Consider the following 27,888-nt stretch of genomic DNA (forward strand, 5'->3'; position numbering starts at 1 on the left):
TCCGGTGTGTAACTAATCCACGGTGGAAGCGCCAGAGACAGCGGCAGGAGGGAACTAGCACCAGATCATCAAATGCGCATGCACCGGCCAAGCAAACCGACGGAGCGCTAGAGGACCAAAATGGGGCACAAAGCAAAAGAAAGGGAAGTGGCAGAGCAATGCTGCAGCGCGTGCGCGGCTCCCGGGAGCAAGCAATGTGACAGTCAAACGTGCACGACTGACACATTGCTAAAGGGGAACCAAATTCAGGCATTGAATATCGAAAAGTATCACATACATATCTAATGGAAAGTGAGGCTATAAATAAATAAAAGTAGCATGAAGTCTATTAAGAGACGCCACCATGTGGATACTATGGAACGGCAAAAAGCCCCCCAATGACCTAGAAGGGAATGTCATGATTAGTAAGACATACACAAATATAAACATAACCCACTAGATACAAGAAAGTTTAGACCCGTGTACATATACTTAATTGAAATGCATATTGACAATACATTCATTTGTACACAGTCAAAGATACATGGATGAATAAAAAAGGAACCAAACACTTTCTCTGTTCATATCCAAGGGTCGTCCTTGTGTTGTAATCCTCAGAACTATAGATAGAAGAGCCTGACCCGCCAAGGTCCAGTTCTTCACCCAAAGCAAACAAGCCGATACATGGCCACATATTGTCCGAATCCACTGGATATAAATATTGTTTTCACTAGACAAGGTCCTGTTGTCAGTCCGTATGAAGAGATCCCGTTTATCCTAAAAAACCTGTGAACAAAAGATCTTCATTAATTCCATGGGGTGCCATAGAGTGAAGTAGGTAGATCCAACGGGACTCCACCTGCAACAGTCTAGTCCGTAAAGATCCTCCCCTGCCTGAACCTCTTAGATGTTCAAGTCCAACCACCCTCGTGTCCTTATAACCCCCAGCGTGATGGATCAGATAATGGGCTGCCACTGTGGTTAAAGTTTTACCTTTTCGCTTGTCAGCTGCTGCTGTATTAATCGTGGAGAAGTGCCCCTGTATCCTTCGGCGTAACCCTTGCGAGGTTTGACCTACATACACACGAGGGCAAGGACAGATGGCATAAATGACATTAGAGGTTTTGCAATTGATATAAGATTTTATTTTATGTGTCTTCTGATCCGTCGGATTAGTAAAGCTGTCACGGGTGGGGTGCATGTAAGGACATACCGTACAATTTCCACATGGAAAAGAACCTCTGAGTACGATACCACGGTGGAGTCTAGTGGTAGGCCTAGTGTAGTGGCTCCTCATAAGCATATCCCTGAAATTTGGGGCCCTCCTAGCTGTCACCAAGGATGATGAGGATTTCCGGAGGGAGGCACAGGACCTCATAGAAAGATTAAAAATGAGAAATTATCCTAAGAAGTGTATATCTCGGGCATACCAGGGAGCCAAGTCACACTCACAGGATGCTCTACTTGTCCCTAAAAAGAAAAAAGTGGACGCTTTTGCACGCTTCATCACAGGGTACCATACCCAATGGGCTCAGGTAAGGAATATCCTAAACAACCATTGGAGAATATTGACTACTGACACACAAACAGCGCAAGTCATTAGCCCACGACCCTTGGTGACAGCTAGGAGGGCCCCAAATTTCAGGGATATGCTTATGAGGAGCCACTACACTAGGCCTACCACTAGACTCAACCGTGGTATCGTACTCAGAGGTTCTTTTCCATGTGGAAATTGTACGGTATGTCCTTACATGCACCCCACCCGTGACAGCTTTACTAATCCGACGGATCAGAAGACACATAAAATAAAATCTTATATCAATTGCAAAACCTCTAATGTCATTTATGCCATCATTTGTCCTTGCCCTCGTGTGTATGTAGGTCAAACCTCGCAAGGGTTACGCCGAAGGATACAGGGGCACTTCTCCACGATTAATACAGCAGCAGCTGACAAGCGAAAAGGTAAAACTTTAACCACAGTGGCAGCCAATTATCTGATCCATCACGCTGGGGGTTATAAGGACACGAGGGTGGTTGGACTTGAACATCTAAGAGGTTCAGGCAGGGGAGGATCTTTACGGACCAGACTGTTGCAGGTGGAGTCCCGTTGGATCTACCTACTTCACTCTATGGCACCCCATGGAATTAATGAAGATCTTTTGTTCACAGGTTTTTTAGGATAAACGGGATCTCTTCATACGGACTGACAACAGGACCTTGTCTAGTGAAAACAATATTTATATCCAGTGGATTCGGACAATATGTGGCCGTGTATCGGCTTGTTTGCTTTGGGTGAAGAACTGGACCTTGGCGGGTCAGGCTCTTCTATCTATATTTCTGAGGATTACAATACAAGGACGACCCTTGGATATGAACAGAGAAAGCGTTTGGTTCCTTTTTTATTCATCCATGTATCTTTGACTGTGTACAAATGAATGTATTGTCAATATGCATTTCAATTAAGTATATGTACACGGGTCTAAACTTTCTTGTATCTAGTGGGTTATGTTTATATTTGTGTATGTCTTACTAATCATGACATTCCCTTCTAGGTCATTGGGGGGCTTTTTGCCGTTCCATAGTATCCACATGGTGGCGTCTCTTAATAGACTTCATGCTACTTTTATTTATTTATAGCCTCACTTTCCATTAGATATGTATGTGATACTTTTCGATATTCAATGCCTGAATTTGGTTCCCCTTTAGCAATGTGTCAGTCGTGCACGTTTGACTGTCACATTGCTTGCTCCCGGGAGCCGCGCAAGCGCTGCAGCATTGCTCTGCCACTTCCCTTTCTTTTGCTTTGTGCCCCATTTTGGTCCTCTAGCGCTCCGTCGGTTTGCTTGGCCGGTGCATGCGCATTTGATGATCTGGTGCTAGTTCCCTCCTGCCGCTGTCTCTGGCGCTTCCACCGTGGATTAGTTACACTCCGGACCGTGATTCATCTCATCAGATCAGGTATATACAAGCATTATTGATCTTTTTTGAGCCTACTTCCCCTGACGAAGCTCTGTTTAACAGCGACACACGTTGGGCTCTCCCTCCGTTACTCCATGCTCCCTGGGTGCTCAGTCCTGGCTACTTTCAGGATGGTTGTCAGCCTTTTACCTTGATTAGCATTCCTTTGATGACCGCTGCATGATCCCTCCTCATTCTCTTCATTCTCAGCACAGGTGACCAGCGTGCTTGGAAGGTGAAATCTTTTCCTTCCTATCCATCTGGGGCCACTATTTGCCAGATGGTCTTGTGCTCTATATATGTATATATCTTTGGGGGAGCATCACAGTCCGGGGCTCTCATGTGGCAGTCTGACATTACTTTGTTATTCTGTTTCTGGGTATAATGTGGCGGACTTGCCAGTGACTATTAAGCTGTGTACACACTATTGACCAAGTGTTATATTGGATATATGTCCTCCATTATCATATGGAATTTGTGTGTTATACTGAGTAGTTTTTGGGAGCATATACACGGAGGGAGCTTTGTTTACATGTTTTTAATGGTTTTTATATGTCATCAATAAAGCTTGTTTGATTCACTTTATATTTGGTGGTGTGCATATATTATAGTGGTTTTCTTTTCCTCTGTTACTATTGTCATCAGAATCTCTCACCTCTCCAGTAAGCCGGAAGAGGATCTCTAGGGTGAGGTGTAATATTCTCTCCGCCATCTTGTCTCTGTCCATATCAATGATTGATGGGTAAATCAGGAACATTTTCTTTTGTAGAAGATCTTCACTGAGAGGATCCGATATTGTAGAGACCTGAATGAGAAGAAGATGAGATAATGTAACATCATAAAATCCTGTGTAATAATACAATTACTGGAGATAATAAGGGAAACATGAGGAGATTTATTATTTTACAGTATTTAGTTTTCTTCTTTATATCTACTAATAAAACCTATATATTTAGGCCACAGACAACAAGCAGTTTCTTCCTCGGAGTCGGCAGCTGAATACGTTCCTCATAGACTCATCTTCCATAACATAGATGTACACCGCAGGGACGGCACAGGTGCAGGTATAACAAAATCCCCGGCAGTTTAACCACTTGCTGCTGTCAAAAGCAAACATAGCATGTAAGAACAGGGTGGGACTGGCCTGGGGGGATATCGGTAAAATCCCTAGTGGGCTCCTGCTGAGAGAGTGAGACATCTCCATTCCCTGACAGCTCCTGCAGTGAGCACCGAGTCCTTCTCAGGCGTGTGGCGCTGGCAGCAGGTTATCCTGAGGGTAGATCTATGGCTGCTTCACTCTCCGGCTCCTCTTCTCATGCTGTATACGACGTATTTAATATGGGAGACTTTGCAGACTTCTTGAAAGTCATTGCCCTGGGGGCGGAGATTAGTGATGTTGGAGGCGGAGCTTACCATTTAGTTCCCACTACTCTAAGTGCAGGATGCATCGTGGTTGAATGGAGACCGGATCGGATGAGGTAATTAAGCAATAATGGGACTTCATGTTTAAAACGTGTTTGTGCTGTGTTTATTCTGTACTGTATTTTTTTGTGTTAACTGCACTTGTTTCATGTGTGCTGTTTGTGTGCATGGTACTAGTGTGACGTGTGTGCATGGTCCTTGTGTGACGTGTGCGCATGGTCCTTGTGTGACCTGTGTGCATGGTGCTTGTGTGACATATGTTCATGGTGCTTGTGTGACGTGTGCGCATGGTGCTTTTGTGACGTGTCTGCATGGTGCTTTTGTGACGTGTGCGCATGGTGCTTGTGTGACGTGTGCGCATGGTGCCTGTGTGACGTGTCTGCATGGTGCTTGTGTGACGTGTCTGCATGGTGCTTGTGTGACGTGTGCGCATGGTGCTTGTGTGACGTGTGTTCAACAGACGGCGGCACTATGGACGCAGTCAACATACTGCGCGGGCACCCGGCCAAAAAAACCCTGGACGGGACCTGCATGTGGACAGTCATGTGGATGGATTCTGCCTCAGTGTAGGAGCGCTGTGATGGAGTAGGCCTGCGACGGGGACAAGGGGGCATCCTCCACATCTAGAGCAGTGTTTCCCAAACTCCAGTCATCGTGGTCCCCAACACATCATGTTTTCTCCTTAGGATTTCACAGGGGACAGAACCTGCGGCCAATTTTGGTGCATTAATAATAGTTCCATCACCGGCGCAATACTAAGGAAATCCTGAAAACATGAGGTGTCGGGGGCGTGAGGACTGGAGTTTGGGAAACACTGTTCTAGAGGAAAGAAGGTTTCATCATAATCACAAATGTAGATTCTTTACTGTAAGAGCAGTGAGACTAAGAAACTCTCGGCCACATGATGTTGTAATGATCGATTCACTACTAAAATTCATATGGGGGCCTGAATGTCTCTCCTGAAAAATATTATATTACAGGTTACGTGCACTAGATTCTATGATGTGATGTTGATCCAGGGAACTGGTCCGATTGCCGTATGTGTGGTCAGGAGAAATTTCTCCCCTAATATGGAGCTAGTAGTGTATGCCCCAGGGGTTCTGCCTTCCTGTGGATCAACATCCTAGGCCGGAGTCACACTAAATGTATGAAAAATCGGTCCGAGTTTCCCTGCCGAGAGTCGCAGGAGTGTAATCCGAGTGTAATGCGAGTACAATCTGATTTTCACACCTAGCATCCGATTAGTTTGTAATGCGATATGAACATGAGCTTTTACATACAGCAATTCTCTATGTCATTTACACATCGTTTTCAAAGGAAATATTCATCAAAAACACACACACACACAGTATATGTATGTGTGTATATATATATATATATATATATATATATATATATATATATATATATATATATATATATATATATATATATATATATATAAAAGATAAGAAGAAAAGCCGGCAATTCATGTGCCGCATACTGTAATATCACAGCATGACTGTTTAGAATAGAATAGATATAAACACATATATACTGTATATATCTATATATTCTATGTCAGTGACACACACATCTATCTATGTATATACAGCTCTAGCAAAAATTAAGAGACCACTGCAAATTGTTCAGTTTCTCTGATTTTTCTCTTTATAGGTATATTTGTGAGTAAAATGTAAATTGTTCTTTTATTCTATACACTACTGATAACAAGTCTCCGAAGTTCCAAGCAATAAATTTTGTATTCATTTTCTGAAAATGAGAAATGGTAAAAATAACAAAAAATGCATTGCTTGCAGACCTCAAATAATGCAAAAAAAAAACCAAGTTCATAATCATTTAGAAACAACAATACTAGTGTTTTAACGCAGGAAGAGTCCAGAAATCAATATTTGGTGGAATAACCATGATTTTTAATAACAGCTTTCATGCGTCTTGGCATGCTTTCCACCAGTCTTTCACACTGCTTTTTGGGTGACCTTATACCACTCCTGGTACAAAAATGTAAGCAGTTCTTCTTTGTTTGATGGCTTGTGACTATCCATCTTCCTCTTGATTACATTCCAGAGGTTTTCAATGGGGTTCAGATCTGGAGATTGGGCTGGCTATGACAGGGATTTGATGTGGTGGTCCTTCATCCACACCTTGATAGACCTAGCTGTGTGGCATGGCACATTGTCCTGCTGGAAAACCAGTCCTCAGAGGTGGGAAACATTGCCTGAGCAGAAGGAATCAACTGTTTTTCCAGGATAACATTGTAAGTGGCTTGATTCATATGTCCATCGCAAAGAACAACCTACCCAATTCCAGCCTTGCTGAAGCTTCCTCAGATCATCACCTCCTCCAAATTTCACAATGGGTGCAAAAACACTGTGGCTTGCACACCTCTCCAGGTCGCCGTCTAACCATTAGATGACCAGGTGTTGGGCAAAACTGAAAATTAGACTCATCAGAGAAGATTACCTTACTCCAGTCCTCTATGGTCCAATCCTTATGGTCTTTGGCACACTTCAGCCTGGCTCTCCTTTGCTTCTCATTGATGAATGGCTTTTTACTAGCTTTACATGATTCGTCTAGGAGCCTGTTACGAACTGTTCTTGCCGTGCACTTCACCCTGGCTGCCATTTGCCATTCCTTTGGTAGGTCACTTTATGTCATCCTGCGGTTGCTGAGTGACATTCGAATAAGGTGACGGTCATCCCGGTCAGTGGAAAGTCGTTTCCGCCCTCTGCCGTTCTGTAGCTTTGTTGTCCCCAATGTCTGCTGCTTGACCTTGTTGTAATGGACTGCTGTCTTAAAAATTTTAAGGATGGAGGCAACATGATGCTCACTGTGTCCCTCTGCTAGTAAAGCCATAATTGAGCCCTTCTTTTCCTCACTTAATACTTTTCTTTTCAACTTCCTATTACTTTTGGGATATTACTGGCACTTGTTTTGCTATCCAGCTTGTCCTATTGCAAGAGGATTGTGAACACCACAGCAGGTTTTTTATACTTGCCTTCATTAAATAAGATTTGGTTCAGGTGATCACCTAATCAGAAGCACAGTAAGTAGAATGAGGTGTACTCTGGTTGGAATTCAACTGACACTGGAATGGAATGGCTATCAGACATGTAGAGAAACTGATTTTTATAAAACTCTGCAGTGGTCTCTTAATTTTTGCCAGAGCTGTATATTATATAGATAGATAGGTAGAAGAAAAGCTGGCAATTCATGTGCCGTGTACTGTAAAATCACTGCAGGATAGAAGAGATGGATTACATACAGTAAATACATACAGAATAGGTAGATATATAGATGTCAGTGACAAATACAATTAGCACAGTGTGTGTGAAAATTACTGTACATGTATTTAATTAGGAAAAAAATGGCGAGGCCTCCTGCGCAATTTTCGTAACCAGCACCCTGAAACAAATATTGTAAAAGTTACAGACAGATGGAGAAGTCACATCTATGATCAGCTCTAATCCTGCCATCTCCACCGTTCTCATTACACAAGTATAAAACATATAATACTGGTGGATAAAACAAGACTGAGCACAAGACCTTCACAGCCGTCTACACATCATAGGGGAGATCTCATGACACCTTCTCTCCATCTACCTGATGATCCTGAGGAACATTGGGATCTTCTTGTTTACAGTCCTGTGGAAGAAGAGGACGGGGACATCTCTCTGGTGTTGTCCTCATACTGGATAGATCTGAAGGAAACACATACAGGCACTGAATTCATTCTTTACATACAGATAATTATAGGCAGCGTGTATTTAGTCCTGTCTATTACCTGGTGATGTGAGGGGCTGGGGAACCTTCATTATGACGTCCTTGTACTGATCTCTGTGTCCTTCTAAATACTCCCACTCCTCCATGGAGAAATAGACGGCGACATCCTGACTCCTTATAGGAACCTGACACATACAATAATACCATCATCCCCGATCCCTTCACAGCATCTATAATATAATGCTAGGAGCGTCACTCTGTCTGAAGCCTTTATAGAATGCACAAGTACGACACGCCGGTGGAGTCTGGACCCCACAGAGTGACGCATCCGGCAGTAGCGTAGCTACCGTGGGGGCAAAGGAGGCCATCGCCCCGGGCCCGGTGCTCAGAGGGGGCCCACCCGGAGCTACGCTACTGTAACTGTATTGGCTTGCACAGTGCGCCAATACAGTTACATTCTGAGGCAGAGCAGGGAGAATCGATTTCCCTGCTCTGCCACCCGGCCGCTATGGGCCCCTGAGCAGGTGGGCCCCCCGCCTGTCATTGCAGGGTCAACTGTATCAGCATCTAGCTGATACAGCTGACCGCATTGATGAGGGAAGGAGCGCTACGCTCCTTCTCCCATCATCCCCCTGTCAGCGTCTGACGTCACCGACGCTGACACTGACAAGGGGGCGTGATGACATCACTGCCCGGCACCATGGTCCGGAGGTGAGCGGGAGCAGGGAGCAGCACAAGAACCAGGAAGAAGAGATGTGAGTATTTTATTGTTTTTCTTTATGGGGGCTGCCTTATATTACCGGGTCTACCTGTTGGGGGGTGCTGCCTTATACTACAGAGTCTGCCTGTGGGGGGTGCTGCCTTATTATACAGGGTCTGCCTGCTGGGGGTGCTGCCTTATATTACCGGGTCTACCTGTTGGGGGGTGCTGCCTTATACTACAGAGTCTGCCTGTGGGGGGTGCTGCCTTATTATACAGGGTCTGCCTGCTGGGGGTGCTGCCTTATATTACCGGGTCTGCCTGTTGGGGGGGGGGGTGCTGCCTTATACTACAGAGGCTGCCTGTGGGGGGTGCTGCCTTATACTACAGGGTCGGCCAGTGGAGGGGGTGCTGCCTTATAATACAAGGTCTGCCTGTGTGGGGGTGCTGCCTTATACTACAGAGTCTGCATGTCGGGGGGTGCTGCCTTATACTGCAGAGTCTGCCTGTGAGGGGGTGCTGCCTTATACTACAGAGTCTGACTGTGGGGGGCTGCCTTATACTACAGCGTCTACCTATGGGGGCTGCCTTATGCTATAGAGACAGAATGTCGCAGAATGGGTGCAGCACATGACAGAATGGGGGTGCAGGATGGGAACAGCACATGACAGAATGGGGTCGCAGAATTGGAGTAGCACATACCAGGATGGGGTCAGCACATACCAGAATTGGTGCACAGGATGGGAGCACATGACAGGATGAGGGCACAGGAAAAGAGTAGCACATGACAAGAAGGAGGCACACAAAACAGGATCAGGGCGCAAGATGGGGGCCGCACATGACAGGAAGGGGGTGCAGGATGGTGGCTGCACATGATAGGAAGGGGGCGTAAGATGGTAGCAGCACATGACAAGATTAGGGCACAGGATGGAAGCAGCACATACCAGGATGGAGACCATATACCAATATAAATGCTCGACACCCGGGCCTAGAACGGGTTCAATAGCTAGTTACTCTATAATGTCCCAGCAGTGTCACCTCTCTAGTCAGCAGCTCAATCATCTTGTAGGTGAGTTCGAGGATCTTCTGGTCATTGATGTCCTCAAGTATCAGAGGGTGAGATGGAGGCTCCGTGATTGGGCTCAGGGGTCTTCCCCATTCCTCAGACACAAGGTCCTGACAGTGCTCCTTAGAGGTCTTCTTCACTACTGTGTAATCCTGGTTATGGAGAGACACATTAATAAATCTCACTACAAACATTTCCCGAGTCCTCACCTCTCCAGTTCTGTCCATCTGTTATTCCCATAGATAAGAATGATGTAATGTGACGTCATCAGAATCTCTCACCTCTCCAGTAAGCCGGAAGAGGATCTCTAGGGTGAGGTGTAATATCCTCTCCACCATCTTGTCTCTGTCCATATCCATCTGTGATGGGTAAATCATGAAAATTTTCTTATGTAGATCTTCACTGAGAGGATCCGATATTGTAGAGACCTGAATGAGAAGAAGATGAGCCGATGTATCATCATAAAAATCCTCTGTAATAATACAATTACTGGAGATAATAAGGGAAACATAGGAGGAAATTTATTATTTTACAGTATTTAGTTTTCTTCTTTACATCTACTAATAAAACCTATATATTTTAGGCCACAGACAACAAGCAGTTTCTTCCTCGGAGTCGGCAGCTGAATACGTTCCTCATAGTCTCATCTTCCATAATGCTAATTCTCGTCTCATTTACCGACACTGAAATCAGCACCAGAAAACATAGATGTACACTGCAGGGACGGCACAGGTGCAGGTATAGCAAAAACCCCGGCAGTTTAACCGCTTGCTGCTGTCAAAAGCAAACATGGCATCTAAGAACAGTGTCGGACTGGACTGGAGGGATAAAATCCCTAGTGGGCTCTCTTGGTTAGACCATCATTTATTTTTCAACAGGACAATGACAGAAAACAAAAATAAAAAACACACAAAAAAAAGAAAGCCTTCAAAAAGTTGGTACAAGAAGTTGAAGCCAAAAGAAAAGAAAACCATAAAAAACTTTGTACACAACCAAAAAACTTAAAATTTTGATACAGAAGGAAAAATTTTAAAAAGTAAAGAGACAGAAGGAAAAACTTCAAAGAATAAAAAGTTAAAACGGCTTTCCTTATACTTTGTCTGTGCTCAAACGCAGTCATACACACACACTTCCCCTTTCTTATGCTGCTGTATCCAAAGTCACTAAAATCACGTATTTGAAAACAAGTAGCTCACAGCAAAAATGATAGATACCACTTAGTTTCACTTCTTCAAAAATTGCTACACTGTAGCTAGCACTATTCAGAATGCAGAAACAGGAAACTTTGCAAAAACAGATGTGACGGTGTGATTTACAATGGATATATCTTTGCTAGTAGCAGAGGAGAAGCGTGGAGAAGGAAAAAAAAACAAAAAACTTCTCTTTACAATTGTATGCACTTATAGCAACAGTACACGACATGAACCAAAACAGATATAGACGTCCGGGAGAACCAAAGCCCTCTTTATTATTCTGTGACACGTGCAGGCCATTCAGGGAACAGAAAACTATCAATCGCACTGGGCACAGATATGCCCGGGCCGCCTGAGTGAGGAGCACAACAAGCGGGAATTCTACCACCCTCCGGTCCTGTCGTCCTGACTGCCTCGCCGGCTAAGGAAATCTGTGGCAGCCCTCTAAGGTATCACCATCTGAGCCTGAAACATCGGACTACCTGTCCCGGGACCACCTGTCCCTCCTGCTGCATGGGAATCTGTGATAGCTTATCGAGTGATTTGACCTCCTGCTGTCTGTTACCCAGCAACCACAAACAAAGCAGTCACTGTTCCAGCTTTTCTCCCGGATCTCACACAAACATGGAACACAAACACGGCACACAGCAGACACCTTGACTTATATCCCAGGGTTTGGATACGGGCTTGGACTTTTTACACTACCTGGGAATGTGGTGGTGACCACACCAGGCCGGCTAAAGGTATAGACCTGGACTGGGCACAGGGGAAATTTAGGTTAGATGACAACATTTTCTTACCTTACTCTGATGGAGCTGCAGTCTCCGTCCCGTGAGCCAAGGCAGCGGCCGGCACCCTCGTCCTTCCGGTCAGCAAGGTCCCCATGCGTTTCTCTCACTGCCCTGCATGTAGGTGCCAGATGTTATGGAAATTTGGTTTGGGATGAATCTATCCCTGTGTGTGCTGCGGCCTTTCCCAATTATCAGATCAGATATGTTGAGCGCTCAAGAAAGAATGACTCTGACACGAAAGTGACAGGATAACATTCTATCCAGATCTGCTGGTTTATTCTTTGATACATAGTTTTATAGATGCGTATAAAAAGGGGTGGTTAGTAAATTAACATACAATTTAGCTATTATTTCATTGGTTGACTGAGTACATAATATACTTTGACTGAGTACATGGCATATTCTGACTAAAGTCTACCTAGCAACTAGCTGATTTAGCACTCTTAGAAGTAGCTGTCACCTTTATCCTGCTATTTGGCAAGATTTTAGACATTAGTTCAGGACATCTGGCCCAAGTTCCTGTTTTTTAGGTGTCTGGAAAGTACCAAGGAACCATCTGGCCTAGATCATGTGGTCAAGTTGAGTAACTGATTATAAACTAGTTGAGTATATAGATATATATTTGCTTTTATGTGAGTATATATGATTATAAAGGAGTATACATGCAAGTGGGATCTATATGATATATATATTTCTATCACAGGCTCTTGCTGAGAGAATGAGACATCTCCATTCCTTGACAGCTCCTGCAGTGAGCACCGGGTCCTTCTCAGGCGTGTGGCGCTAGCAGCAGGATATCCTCTGAGGGTAGATCTATGGCTGCTTCACTCTCCGGCTCCTCTTCTCATGCTGTATACGACATATTTAATATGGGAGACTTTGCAGACTTCTTGAAATTCATTGCCCTGGGAGCGGAGATTACTGATGTTGGAGGCGGGGCTTACCACTTAGTTCCCACTACTCTTAAGTGCAGGATGCATCGTGGTGGAATAGAGACAGGATCGGATGAGGTAATTAAGCAATAATGGGACTTCGTGTTTAGAATGTGTTTGTGCTGTGTTTATTCTGTACTGTATTTTTTGTGTTAACTGCACTTGTTTCATGTGTGCTGCTTTACTTGTGTGCATGGTGCTTGTGTGACGAGTCTGCATGGTGCTTGTGTGACGTGTGTGTGATAGAAATATATATATCATGTAGATCTCACTTGCATGTATACTCATATATACTCACAGCTAATATATACATTATAATCAATGGCTTAAAATGGCTGACATAAACTGATATAAGCCAGACAGACTGTATGGGGTTTTCCAGGCAAAAGCAGAGCAACGCCAGATGTATTAAGTGATGATCAGATGTCTCAACTTTGCCCTAGATGCAGAAAGCTACATTTTAGTTGTTTAATCAGCATTCATATGTACATTAATCACAATATTACATATATATTTAGATGACCAATAACAGAGGAGCTAGACAATATGGTAATTAACTAACCACCCCTAACCACCTCCTTTCTATATGCGATTATAAAACTATGTAGGTACAATAAATCATCAGTATTGATGGAATGTTATTGTCACAATGTTGAGCAGTCTCATTCCTTGAGCGCTCAAAATACTCAGTCTTATTGTAAGCGGCTGCAGCACACACAGCGATAGATTTATCCAAACCAAATTTATATAACATTTGTGCATGATGCTTGTGTGACGTGTCTGCATGGTGCTTGTGTGACGTGTCTGCATGGTGCTTGTGTGTTGAGTGTGCATGGTGCTTGTGTGACAAGTGTGCATTGTGCTTGTGTGACAAGTGTGCATTGTGCTTGTGTGACAAGTGTGCGCATGGTGCTTGTGTGACAAGTGTGCGCATGGTGCTTGTGTGACGAGTGTGCATGGTGTGTGATGCAACGGTATGACCATACACAGTGAAACGGCAGTGACCCAAACAAGTTCAAACAAAACGTTCACGTACACGTAAGACAGCCCAAGAAGCAGGGTGTCAGTCTCTCTGGTTCCTTTAGCCTCTGTGTTGCTCCACACAGAGAGAGCTCTGCAGACAACTGTCCTGTCTGCTTCCAAGAACACACTGACACACCTCCACCACTACTACAGGGCTTTTTTAATCAGTCACTGCTTCACTATTCTAATTACAGCCACACCTGTGTCTGTAATACGCCCTCATGGCCTCACTACGCCTCCATGCACATTCTGGAGAGCACATACAGCGCCCCCTAGCTGTACCAGGGGTCACTGCCTCACATATCCTCCCCCCTGTTCATACCTGTGGGGATGAACATTTGTTACCCAGTAAGGGCGAAAGACAGGGCATCGGTATGCCCCCCTGACATCCCCGCTCACTACATTAAGAAACCAAAGTAGGGACCGGAACCATCGATCAACGCACGCATCCCTCCCCTTTAAGTTTCTCCTCCATATTTCATTATGGGACCACCCACCCCGATCTCCATTGCAGAAGCCAAACCCTCTTTTCTGATTAACTGCAGATGTGGGCCAGTTTTGGGTGGTCTTTACTTTGTTTACTTTAGGTTCACTACCCCCACGGGTCATCCTGTCACCTAAGTATCTGCTTTCGGGCCCCTGGTACCATTTGCTCTGTACCCTTACCCATGCCTCAGAGACTATATCACGCTGAAACGCCGCGGACTGCGCTGGCAACTCTGAGCATATATCTGTACTATGCCGCACCCGAACCTGAGCCTCCCGACACTGCTGTCTAGCGAGCACTATCTAATTTACCCTGACCCCCGGCCCCATCCTTGACCGATGCCAGAGGGTTCCTCGTGCGCACGTCCCCAGTCACCTCTGCGACCATACACTCTCGGCTCTTCTCATACCTGCGTCTTTTATATCTGTGTCTCCAAAAGGGACCCTGGATCTGAGCTGTCCCAACCTTACCAGGGAACATCTCCAGCTCAGGGTTCAATGGGGTCCCCACAACCTCTACTGCCACAACCTCTAGAGGGAGCCTATTGGGATTACACTCAAATCCTAGGTTGGTGACCCCTATGGCAGGTATTTCAATATCTTTGGGTTCTGCACCCAGTATAACTTTTTCCATGAGAGGGTTTACCCTGGTCTCCCACAGGCACCAAAACAGTGGAAAATCTCTTCCCAACACAGTCCCATAGGGAAGGGTCTTTGCCACTCCCACCACATGTCTAATGTCTCCACATGGTGTAGAAACATTGACCTCCGCAGTCGGGTACTCCCGGATTTCCCCATGGATACCCATCACCTCCACTTTCTGTCCATTGGTGTTGTCCCCAGCAACAAGGGAACGATGGACCAGAGTCACTTTACTCCCCGTGTCCAGGAGAGCCTCTGTTTGGCACCCATTCACAAGTACCTGGCACAATTCTGGTTCGCCGCCAGCTGTGCCCGTAGTGGTGATACAGAGAGGCTGGGCACACATAGACTCCTGACCAGTGTTCCCACAGTCCATGGGCTTAGATGTTACCGAACAGTTACTAGCCCCATGCCCGGGCTCTGGAGCAACATCCTGAGTGGACTTATACCGCTCAATCAATTCTATCAGCAGTTCCAGGTGGCCTAGGTCCCTCAGCCCGACCCAAAAGCTGCATGGTGGCCGGCATAGCCCTCGCGATCCGGTCAGCCACAATTCTCTCCATCATCTCATACTGAGAACAGAACTCAGGCTGGAGCCACTCCTCCACCAATTGCAACAAATCACTTGCTTGAGACCTGGCAGACTGAGTCTCTACATAAGACCACTGGTACACCCAATGATCGCCCCTTACATTTGGGGTCTCTTCAGGAATCTGCTGTTCACCCCTCACATTAGAGGTCTCCACTTTATATCGTTGAAGCTCTGCTAGCTCGCTCTGCAGCGTCTCCTGCTGCCGCTGCTGCTACTGCAAAATCTCTTGCTGGGAATGTTGAAACTGCAGCATCTCTTGTTGAAGCCTTTGCTGACTAAGCACAACCTGCTCCAAAAGTTCCTCCATTTTTCCAGCAAACTTGCACAACAATCTGCAGCACTCTCTGGGGGTATGCCTTAGTTCACTGGCCAAACAAGTTCAAACAAAACGTTCTTTTATTGTGTTACTTCACACAGTCAATATAGTATAAGGCTTTCTCATACAGTCCATTAATAATGCATGGCTATATGACGCAGTCAATACACAGGCCGAACTTCCCTCTGTCCAGTTTCCCTGGGTGACCGCATGCCGGTAACAAGTCTCTGTACTCACTCAGCGCACTGCACTCATTATCCTCTGTCGTGCAGCCGGGTACATGTAAGACAGCCCAAGTTGCAGGGTGTCAGACTGTCAGTCTCTCTGGTTTCTTTAGCCTCTGTGTTGCTCCACACAGAGAGAGCTCTGCAGACAACTGTCCTGTCCTGTCTGCTTCCAAAAACACACTGACACACCTTCCCCACTACTACAGGGCTTTTTTAATCAGTCACTGCTTCACTATTCTAATTACAGCCACACCTGTACGACCTCATGGCCTCACTAGTACCAGGGCTGTGGAGTCGGTAAGCCACAGTTGCGACTCCGACTCCTGGATTTTATCAGGTTCCGACTCCGACTCCGGCTCCTTCATAAATTGCCAATTCGTAACAATAAATTTACTGTTGTAAAATATTAACATTGTGCTTATTCAGTTTCTCACCATCATATAAGTAATCAGACCACTTAGAGCAAAAACTATATTTATTAGAATACAATTGGAATACAGCAAATAACTTTTAGAAACTTTTATAAACTCTTGTAAGTAAATATGCAATAAACACTTATGCAGTTAAAAAGAAGAAATCTATAAATTTGTCCTCAGAAAAAGTATTGCCTCTGTCAGATCCTCCTTCATGGATGCCGTCAAATGTGATCTAATTATTTTGAGAGCAGAGAACAACCTCTCTACACTAACTTGGGTTGGTGGCAAAGCAGTAACCACTCGGGCAACATCTCTGACAATGTCAGGATACAGAGGAATCGCTTGTTGCACTGTTATTTTTGATGAACGGTCAAATTTCTCAATTTCTTTTAGTGCACATGAAAAATTCTGCTGAAATGTACAGGCTGTGTTCTTTGATGGAGATGACTCTTCTTCTATGCGGGAACGCTTTGCACGGTCCTTGTGATCCAAATATTTTTCGAAATTAAATTCTTCATCAGTTGATGAGGGTGAAGATGTGGCAGGACGACCAAATTCTTCTTGTTCCTCCTGACTGTTCTGCAACCCTTTCATCCTTACTGCTATTTCAAACAGAGCTTCTTTTCCTTTAGTTAGCTGTTGATCATCTAGAAGAATCCGATGCACTGGGTCTACATAAACAACTGCCAAAAGAATGTTATTTTGTAATAGTAGCTCCTCTCTCCATTTCATTGATGTTGCAATGCCACTTGCAATTAACCCTCCTCTTTGGGACAGGCGAAACATCAGGTTCTTCCACTCCTTTAAGAAAATACCTGGAGTTAAATCCTCTGCTTGTAATTTTTTAGTCACTGTAAATGGGTGCTCTAGCAATTTTTCCAGCTCAGTCACCTGATTCCACTAACTTTCATTTAGCATCAGTTGAGGGTTAGCCATGTCTACAAGAAAGGTTTTCAGTTCAACCAAGCGCTGAATCATTAAGTACTGCCCCATCATGTGGCTTGATCAATAATTGCCCCTTTTCCAGCACTTCTCTTCAAAATTGAGTCAACTTTAGGGGTTCTGGCAACAGTAGCCAATTTTCTCACCTTGCCAATCAGTGCAGCAGCATGTCCTTCTTGCAGACTGTCTCTTATAGCCAGCTGTAGCGTATGCACAACACAGCGCATGTGATGAATGAAAGAACGTATTGACAGTTTCAATAAGATCATCTAAACTGTCATGTTGATGTTCATCTGAAGCAACTTCAGTTTGCTCCTCAGTTGCAATACTGTGTTCTTCTATTTCAAACATTTCTGTGTCTGTGGACCCAGAATGTTCTTCTAGCTGGTGGTCACCATCATTACTCTCATTCATTAGCTTAATAGTACTTATCATATTGGAAGCATTGTCAGTTACGACAGAAAGAACTTGCTCTTTTTTAAGTTCATAGTCTTGCAGAACCTTTTCCACCAAGACCTGGAGAAACTCACTGGTGTGATGAGCTTTGGTGTCTTTTACTGCCAATGTCTTGGTAACTATTTCATTTTTGTCACAAACAAAATCGGACATTGATGGCAAAATAGTTCACTCTGTGATGTGTGCAGGCATCCATTTTAAGAAACAAAGCGTCCCTTGAGAGTTTTTTTAAGTTCTTCCTTTTTTTAAAAAGCTTCTTCGATTACTAATTTTCTAATACTCTCTCTCTCTCCAGAGAAACACCAAGCTTGCGGGCCATTACCCCATTCAGACACATAAAAGCTGGTCGAGAAAATAATGAAATAGGCACACTATCCTTTACAACAAGCTCTATGATCTGTTTTTTTTAAATGTATCTACTGTCATTGTCACAGTAACTGTCACTGACAAAATATCTTGCAACTGATGGCTGCAAAGTTCTCTGCTCCTTTGTTTGGCTGGAAGAGCTGGGCACTGGTTCATTGGTTTGGATGCAGTCTTTCTCATCCACTGCTTTCAGTACTTCTGGATGAAAGCGCTGTAAATGTCTCTTTAGATTAGAAGCTCTGGTAGGAGCATTTTTATCTTTGCCTGAATATGCACTGATCTTGGCTTCACAGCATTTGTTTTCGTCTGGATCATTTGTCATACACTGACAGACATAATGTTTTCTATCTTGAGTGATGGTGAAATGTTCAAATACAGCTGATTTAATGTGACGCTTTTTTGACATTCTCAGGTTTTTAATTCTGCATTCACAATCCAAATGACAATTGTTTTTCCTAAAAACAATTGTACAAAATTATTGCCAGGTCGTACAACTGATATAGTGGTCAGTAACACTGTTATTCCTCATGTACTCACAGTTGTCATGTCGGACGCTGTTCAGACCAGGTCGACCGACAGACAGCGGTAATTCCGCTTTCGACCACTATTTGCTCACTGGCGTCTGCTAGATTTTATCTAGCTGTTCCGGGGTTAATTTACATAATCCTTGGATTGGAAGCTGGGCCATGCCCACTGCCTTTAAATAGTTCTCCTGATCTTTGGGAGTCGCCAATTATAGCTTCTGTCTTGTGCGTTGTTATCTCGGTCTGGTGAGGAGCGCTGGTGGTTGGAGATTCGTTGCTGGTGGTGTATTTTCCTTTGTCTTATTTACTCCTTCCCATATCTGTATTTATTTTGCCCTGCACATTTATAGTGTATTCCTGAGTGACTGTGGCGTGTATATTTTCCTTTATCCTTATCTGTGCTAACTGTGGGTATTGGGGAATAACATCTTCACTGGGTGGTGGGCGAAGGTTTCAGCCTAGGGCTGAGCTCAGGAGACAGGGTGAGGTTCAAGGCCAGGACATGCACACCTTCAGTGTAAACTCCAGGTAGAGGGTCAGTCAGGATTTCCCTAGTCTGAGGGAAACTGCAGGGGCGCGGGTCATTAGCTCTCGCTCACCTAGTCTCTCCCTGACAACAGTTAACTGATGCAAAGTTTGTTGAAAGGATAATGCTTCTTACAGTCTTCCCCTTCTGAGTAGCAGCTGTGAGATGCTTGGAAGACACACACCTAGTAAACATCTAGTCTAGAGGAGGAGCTTTACTACTAAGAATTTTCAACACATTATCACTTTCAGTTTCATACATTGCAAGTAGGGGGGTTGGGGCAGCATGAGGTTAACCAAGTATAAGATTAGATAAGGGCAGTGGAGAACAGTGACACACAAGAAGTAATAGATGTCTCTATCTCCAGCAGAACTGCTTATCACTCTTGTTCATAGTTTGATAGAACATATATATTTGAGTAACATTTATAAAATTCATATGAAAGTTCAATTATGAAATATTAATACATTTTTTTTAAAGCTGGAGTCGGTACATTTCTACCGACTCCGACTAACTGACTCCACGACTCCGACTCCACAGCCCTGCTCACTACGCCTCCATGCACATTCTGGAGAGCACATACAGCGCCCCCTAGCTGTACCAGGGGTCACTGCCTCACAGGTGTTTGTGTGACGTGTCTGCATGGTGCTTGTGTGACGTGTCTGTATGGTGCTTGTGTGATGTGTGTGCATGGTGCTTGTGTTACGTGTGTGCATGGTGCTTGTGTTACGTGTGTGCATGGTGCTTGTGTGACGTGTCTGCATGGTGCTTGTGTGACGTGTCTGCATGGTGCTTGTGTGACGTGTCTGCATGGTGCTTGTGTGACGTGTCTGCATGGTGCTTGTGTGACGTGTCTGCATGGTGCTTGTGTGACGTGTCTGCATGGTGCTTGTGTGACGTGTCTGCATGGTGCTTGTGTGACGTGTCTGCATGGTGCTTGTGTGACGTGTCTGCATGGTGCTTGTGTGACATGTGCGCAGGGTGCTTGTGTGATGTGTGTGCATGGTGCTTGTGTGACGTGTGTTCAACAGACAGCGGTGGGCACCCGACCTAAAACCCCAAGGACAGGACCTGCATGTGGAAAGTCATGTGGATTGATTCTGCCTCAGTGTAGGAGCGCTGTGATGGAGTAGGCCTGCGACGGGGACAAGGGGGCATCCTCCACATCTAGAGCAGTGTTTCCCAAACTCCACTCATCGTGGTCCCCAACACATCATGTTTTTAGAATCTCCTTAGGATTTCACAGGGGACAGAACCTGTGGCCATTTCTGGTGCATTAATAATAGTTTCATCACTGGAGCAATACTAAGGAAATCCTGAAAACATGAGGTGTCAGGGGCGTGAGGACTGGAGTTTGGGAAACACTGCTCTAGAGGAAAGAAGGTTTCATCATAATCACAAATGTAGATTCTTTACTGTAAGAGCAGCGAGACTAAGAAACTCTCGGCCACATGATGTTGTAATGGTCGATTCACTACTAAAATTCATATGGGGGCCTGAATGTCTCTCCTGAAAAATATTATATTACAGGTTATGTTCACTAGATTCTATGATGTGATGTTGATCCAAGGAACTGGTCCGATTGTCGTATGTGTGGTCGGGAGAAATTTCTCCCCTAATATGGAGCTAGTAGTGTATGCCCCAGGGGTTTTGCCTTCCTCTGGATCAACATCTTAGGCCGGAGTCACACTAAATGTATGAAAAATCGGTCCGAGTTTCCCTGCCGAGAGTCGCAGGAGTGTAATGCGAGTGTAATGTGAGTACAATCTGATTTTCCCACCTAGCATCCGATTAGATTGTAATGCGATATGAACATGAGCTTTTACATACAGCAATTCTCTATGTCATTAAGTCTACGTTCACATTTGCGGTCTGCGCCGCAGCGTCGGGCGCCGCAGCGGCGCCGCATGAGTCATGCGCCCCTATATTTAACATGGGGGCGCATGGACATGCATCGCACTTGCGTTTTGCGGCGCACGCGTCCAGGCGCAGAGGACGCAGCAAGTTGCATTTTTGCTGCGTCCAAAATCAATGAAAAAAAGGACGCATGCGGCGCAAAACGCAGCGTTGTGCATGCGTTTTGCTGCATTTTTGTTTGCATTGTGCGTTGCGGCGCCGACGCTGCGGCGCACAACGCAAATGTGAACGTAGCCTAACACATCGTTTTCAAAGGAAATATTAATCAAAACACACACACACACACACACACACACACAGTACAGACCAAAGTTTGGACACACATTCTCATTTAAAGATTTTTCTGTGTTTCCATGACTATGAAAATTGTACATTTACACTGAAGGCATCAAAACTATGAATTAACACATGTGGAATTATATACTTAAAAAAAAAGTGTGTAACAACTGAAATTATGTCTTATATTCTAGGTTCTTCAAAGTAGCCACCTTTTGCTTTGATGACTGCTTTGCACACACTTGGCATTCTCCTGATGAGCTTCAAGAGGTACTTTTATTGTGCCAAATGCAACGTTTCAACCATCAAAGGTCTTTTTCAAACATGGTTGAAACGTCGCATTTGGCACAATAAAGGAATCTTTTTTCACCTGGATTGGATGCTGTCCTTCACTTTGCTATGGTATGTACTCTCCCATTTGGGTCCAGTGGAATTAGGACGGGCATCCCTCTGCCAATTGTGCTGTCAGCTAACTTCCAATATTTGAGCTTAAAGAGGTAGTCACTGGGAATGGTTTTCACTTCACAGGTGTGCCCTGTCAGGTTTAACCCCTTCATGACCCAGCCTATTTTGGCCTTAATGACCTTGCCGTTTTTTGCAATTCTGACCAGTGTCCCTTTATGAGGTAATATCTCAGGAACGCTTCAACGGTTCCTAGCGATTCTGAGATTGTTTTTTCGTGACATATTGGGCTTCATGTTAGTGGTAAATTTAGGTCGATAATTTCTGAGTTTATTTGCGAAAAAAACAGAAATTTGGCGAAAATTTTGAAAATTTTGCAATTTTCACATTTTGAATTTTTATTCTGTTAAACCAGAGAGTTATGTGACAAAAAATAGTTAATAAATAACATTTCCCACATGTCTACTTTACATCAGCACAATTTTGGAAACAAATTTTTTTTTGCTAGGAAGTTATAAGGGTTAAAATTTGACCAGTGATTTCTCATTTTTACAACAAAATTTACAAAACCATTTTTTTTAGGGACCACCTCACATTTAAAGTCAGTTTGAGGGTTCTATATGGCTGAAAATACCCAAAAGTGACACCATTCTAAAAACTGCACCCCTCAAGGTGCTCAAAACCACATTCAAGAAGTTTATTAACCCTTCAGGTGTTTCACAGCAGCAGAAGCAACATGGAGGGAATAAATTAACATTTAACTTTTTAGTCACAAAAATGATCTTTTCGCAACAATTTTTTTATTTTCCCAAGGATAAAAGGAGAAACTGGACCACGAACGTTGTTGTCCAATTTGTCCTGAGTAGCCTCAATTTTTTCATTTTCACATGGGCAACAGGATAAAATGGATCCTAAAATTTGTTGGGCAATTTCTCCTGAGTACGCCGATACCTCATATGTGGGGGTAAACCACTGTTTGGGTGCACGGCAAGGCTCGGAAGGGAAGGCGCGCCATTTAACTTTTTGAATGGAAAATTAGCTCCAATCGTTAGCGGACACCATGTCGCGTTTGGAGAGCCCCTGTGTGCCTAAACATTGGAGCTCCCCTACAAGTGACCCCATTTTGGAAACTAGACCCCCCAAGGAACTTATCTAGATGCATAGTGAGCACTTAAACCCCCCAGGTGCTTCACAGAAGTTTATAACGCAGAGCCATGAAAATAAAAAATTATTTTTCTTTCCTCAAAAATGATCTTTTCGCAACAATTTTTTTATTTTTCCAAGGGTAATAGGAGAAATTGGACCCCAAATGTTGTTGTCCAGTTTGTCCTGAGTACGATGATACCCCATATGTGGGGGTAAACCACTGTTTGGGCGCACGGCAGGGCTCGGAAGGGAAGGCACGCCATTTGGCTTTTTGAATGGAAAATTAGCTCCAATCGTTAGCGGACACCATGTCGCGTTTGGAGAGCCCCTGTGTGCCTAAACATTGGAGCTCCCCTACAAGTGACCCCATTTTGGAAACTAGACCCCCCAAGGAACTTATCTAGATGCATAGTGAGCACTTAAAACCCCCAGGTGCTTCACAGAAGTTTATAACACAGAGCCATGAAAATAAAAAATTATTTTTCTTTCCTCAAAAATGATCTTTTCGCAACAATTTTTTTATTTTTCCAAGGGTAATAGGAGAAATTGGACCCCAAAAGTTGTTGTCCAGTTTCTCCTGAGTACGCTGATACCCCATATGTGGGGGTAAACCACTGTTTGGGCACATGCTCGGAAGGGAAGTAGTGACGATTTGGAATGCAGACTTTGATGGAATGGTCTGCGGGCATCATGTTACGTTTGCAGAGCCCCTGATGTGCCTAAACAGTAGAAACCCCCCACAAGTGACCCCATTTTGGAAACTAGACCCCCCAAGGAACTTATCTAGATGTGTGGTGAGCACGTTCAACCCCAAGTGCTTCACAGAAGTTTACAACGCAGAGCCGTGAAAATAAAAAATAATTTTTCTGTCTTCAAAAAAGATGTTTTAGCAAGCAATTTTTTATTTTCACAAGGGTAGCAGGAGAAATTGGACCCCAATATTTGTTGCCCAGTTTGTTGTGAGTACGCTGGTACCCCATATGTGGGGGTAAACCACTGTTTGGGCGCACGTCAGGGCTTGGAAGGGAAGTAGTGACATTTGAAATGCAGACTTTGATGGAATGGTCTGCGGGTGTCACAAGTGACCCCATTTTGGAAACTATACCCCCCAAGGAACTTATCTAGATGTGTGGTGAGCACGTTCAACCCCCAAGTGCTTCACAGAAGTTTACAACGCAGAGCCGTGAAAATAAAAAATAACTGTTCTTTCCTCAAAAATTATGTTTTAGCAAGTAATTTTTTATTTTTGCAAGGGTAATAGGAGAAATTGGACCCCAACAGTTGTTGTCCAGTTTGTCCTGAGTACGCTGGTACCCCATATGTGGGGATAAACCACTGTTTGGGCGCACGTCGGGGCTTGGAAGGGAGGGAGCACCATTTGACTTTTTGAAAGCAAGATTGGCTGGAATCAATGGTGGTGCCATGTTGCGTTTGGAGACCCCTGATGTGCCCAAACAGTGGAAACCCCTCAATTCTAACTTCAACACTAACCCCAACACACCCCTAACCCTAATCCCAACTGTAGCCCTAACCCTAATCACAACCCTAACCCCAACACACCCGTAACCCTAACCCCAACACACCCGTAACCCTAATCCCAACCCTAACCACAACTGTAACCCCAACACACTCCAAACCCTATCCGTAACCCTTACCACAAGCCTAATATTAACCCTATTTCCAACCCTAGCCCTAATTCCAACCCTAAGGCTATGTGCCCACGTTGCGGATTCGTGTGAGATTTTTCCGCACGATTTTTGAAAAATCTGCAGGTAAAAGGCACTGCGTTTTACCTGCAGATTTACAGCGGATTTCCAGTGTTTTTTTGTGCGAATTTCACCTGCGGATTCCTATTGAGGAACCGGTGTAAAACGCTGCGGAAACCGCACAAAGAATTGACATGCTGCGGAAAATACAACGCAGCATTTCCGTACGGAATTTTCCGCACCATGGGCACAGCGGATTTGGTTTTCCATAGGTGTACATGGTACTGTAAACCTGATGGAAAACTGCTACGAATTCGCGGCAGCCAATCCGCTGCGGATCCGCGGCCAATCCGCTGCGGATCCGCGGCCAATCCACAGGGGGGGTGGATCCGAGCAAGGAGGGAGCGGACAGGAGGACGGGGGAGCGGGCAGGCGGACGGAGGGGACCGGACCACATAACGGAGGACTGGGGAGGAGATCGGTGGGTGTGGGGGGGGGGGGGGCAGATCAGGTTTTCCAGCCATGGCCGATGATATTGCAGCATCGGCCATGGCTGGATTGTAATATTTCACCACTTTTCATAGTGAAATATTACAAATCGCTCAGACTGGCTGTTGCACTTTCAACAGCCAATCAGAGCCCCCCTCCTGGGCTAAAGCACCACTCCCCCCTGTCCCTGCAGATCGGGTGAAATGGGAGTTAACCCTTTCACCCGATCTGCAGGGACGCGATCATTCTGTGACACAGCATATGCGTCACAGGTCGGATTGGCACCGACTTTCATGACGCATACGCTGTGTCACAGGTCGGGAAGGGGTTAAAGGGAACCTGTGACCCCCCCCAGGCGGTTTTAACTAAAAGAGCCACCTTGTGCAGCAGTAATGCTGCATTCTGACAAGGTGGCTCTTTTAGTTCTGGGTGCTGTAACTGCCGAAATAATCAGTTTTATAATTTGTCCAAAATACCTTGTCTTCAGACAAGGAGGCCGTTGAACTAACTTATGTAAGGTTAATAACGGATTTCATTAGACATACATACATACACACAGACGGCTCTATAACTGTGAGAGGAGAACGATGTGCAGGACTCTGACATTACAGGAGGCTGTGATAAATACCCTGTAGAGTATTACTCACTGAGCTGCGGCTAAGGTCGGCACAGGAAGCTGTTTTCATAGAAATGTCCAGTCCGGTTTCTTAGACTCCATAAATCTGCTTCAGCATAAGCAAACAAAGAAGATATCCTTCTCCGGAACAGAGTGAAGACAAACAGAATATAACCAGTCTATATAGTAGTGCAGGTCCGCCCGCTCAGGTCAGAGACTTTAGCACACACAATGGAGGCCTCCACACCTCCAGTCACAGACCCTGAATGACACACTTGGTTTCCTTTCTATCTGCCAAACCACATCCCCAGGGCGGGGATATGTGAGCAGTCATTCCCACCCATCACTTTTGACTTCTCTTAAAACCTGTCCTTTGAATGCTCAGTAACTCTTTTCAGTGCTGGAGCATGCTTTCCCGGGCTTATATCCCCGAGGCTACCAGTAGTGATGTGTCCTTCATGAAGGATCTGACACGAAGAGACGGCTCTTTGACGTAAATGATTGGGAGCTAAGACAAACTTTTTTTTCCCCTGCTGTTTGCTTAGTTTCTTTCCTCCTGACTGGGGGCTGTGAGGAGGGAGGAGGAGAGTTAAGCCCCCATCTCACTAAGGGTACTGTCACACATTGAAATTTCCATCGCTACGACGTTACGATTCGTGACGTTCTAGCGATATCGTTACAATATCGCTGTGTCTGACACGCTACTGCGATCAGACACCCTGCTGAGAATCGTACGTCGTAGCAGATCGTTTGGAACTTTCTTTCGTCGCTTGATCACCCGCTGACATCGCTGGATCGTTGTGTGTGACAGCGATCCAGCGATGTCTTCGCTTGTAACCAGGGTAAACATCGGGTAACTAAGCGCAGGGCCGCGCTTAGTAACCCGATGTTTACCCTGGTTACAAGCGTAAACGTAAAAAAACAAACCGTACATGCTCACCCGTCGGTGTCCTTCAGGTCCCTTGCCGTCTGCTTCCTGCTCTGAGTGCCGGCCGGAAAGTGAGAGCAGATCACAGCGGTGCTGCGATCTGCTCTCACTGTACGGCTGCACTCAGAGCAGGAAGCAGACGGCAAGGGACCTGAAGGACACCGACGGGTGAGTATGTACTGTTTGTTTTTTTACATTTACGCTGGTAACCAGGGTAAACATCGGGTTACTAAGCGCGGCCCTGCGCTTAGTTACCCGATGTTTACCCTGGATACCCGGGGACTTCGGCATCGCTCCAGCGCCGTGATTGCAACGTGTGACCGCAGTCTACGACGCTGGAGCGATGATTATACGACACTGCGACGTCACGAATCGTGCCGTCGCGTCGATGAAAATTTCAATGTGTGACGGTACCCTAAGTGAGATCGCTAGCGAGATCGCTGCTGAGTCACAAATTTTGTGACGCAACAGCGACCTCAGTAGGGATCTCGCTATGTGTGACACGTAGCAGCGACCAGGCCCCTGCTGTGAGATCGCTGGTCATGTCGGAATGGCCTGGACCTTTTTTTGATCGTTGAGGTCCCGCTGGGTAGCACACATCGCTGTGTTTGACACCTTACCAACGACCTCGTTGACGACTCAGACACTGAATCGTCATAATAACTCCCATGTGACATCGTTATACAGGTCGCTGGTGAGATGTCAAACAGTGAGATCGCAGCAGCGATCATTGGGAAGATCTCACTGTTTGACATCTCACCAGCGACCACATAGCGACGCAGCAACGATCCCTGACAGGTCGTATCGTTAAGTGTGACGGGGCCTTTAGAGCAGTGTGTACAACTGGGGAATAATTGGCAATGCTTTGTTGTGACAGGGCTCCTCCATTTCCTGTGATAGGCTGATCAGTGTAGTGAGGGCACACATGACCTGTGATTGGCTGCTCAGTGTAGTGAGGGCACACATGATCTCTGATTGGCTGCTCAGTGTAGTGAGGGCACACATGACCTGTGATCGGCTGCTCAGTGTAGTGAGGGCACACATGATCTGTGATAGGCTGCTCAGTGTAGTGAGGGCACACATGATCTGTGATTGGCTGCTCAGTGTAGTGAATGCACACATGACCTG

At 45.2% G+C, this 27,888-nt stretch overlaps 1 protein-coding gene across 1 annotated transcript in view; it reads right to left on the reverse strand.

The window, feature by feature from the left end:
- Window positions 1–27,888, reverse strand: part of LOC143767994 (uncharacterized) — a 688,384-nt gene that overhangs the window by 57,735 nt on the left and 602,761 nt on the right. Inside the window, exons 8-10 of the mRNA XM_077256596.1 lie at window positions 8,144–8,267; window positions 7,963–8,060; window positions 3,593–3,742 (exon numbers count right to left, since the gene is read on the reverse strand). Of these exons, the coding sequence (XP_077112711.1) occupies window positions 3,593–3,742; window positions 7,963–8,060; window positions 8,144–8,267 (372 nt within the window). The remainder of the gene's footprint in view (window positions 1–3,592; window positions 3,743–7,962; window positions 8,061–8,143; window positions 8,268–27,888) is intronic.

The sequence above is a fragment of the Ranitomeya variabilis genome, chromosome 4, assembly GCF_051348905.1.
Source record: "Ranitomeya variabilis isolate aRanVar5 chromosome 4, aRanVar5.hap1, whole genome shotgun sequence".
NCBI lineage: Eukaryota > Metazoa > Chordata > Amphibia > Anura > Dendrobatidae > Ranitomeya > Ranitomeya variabilis.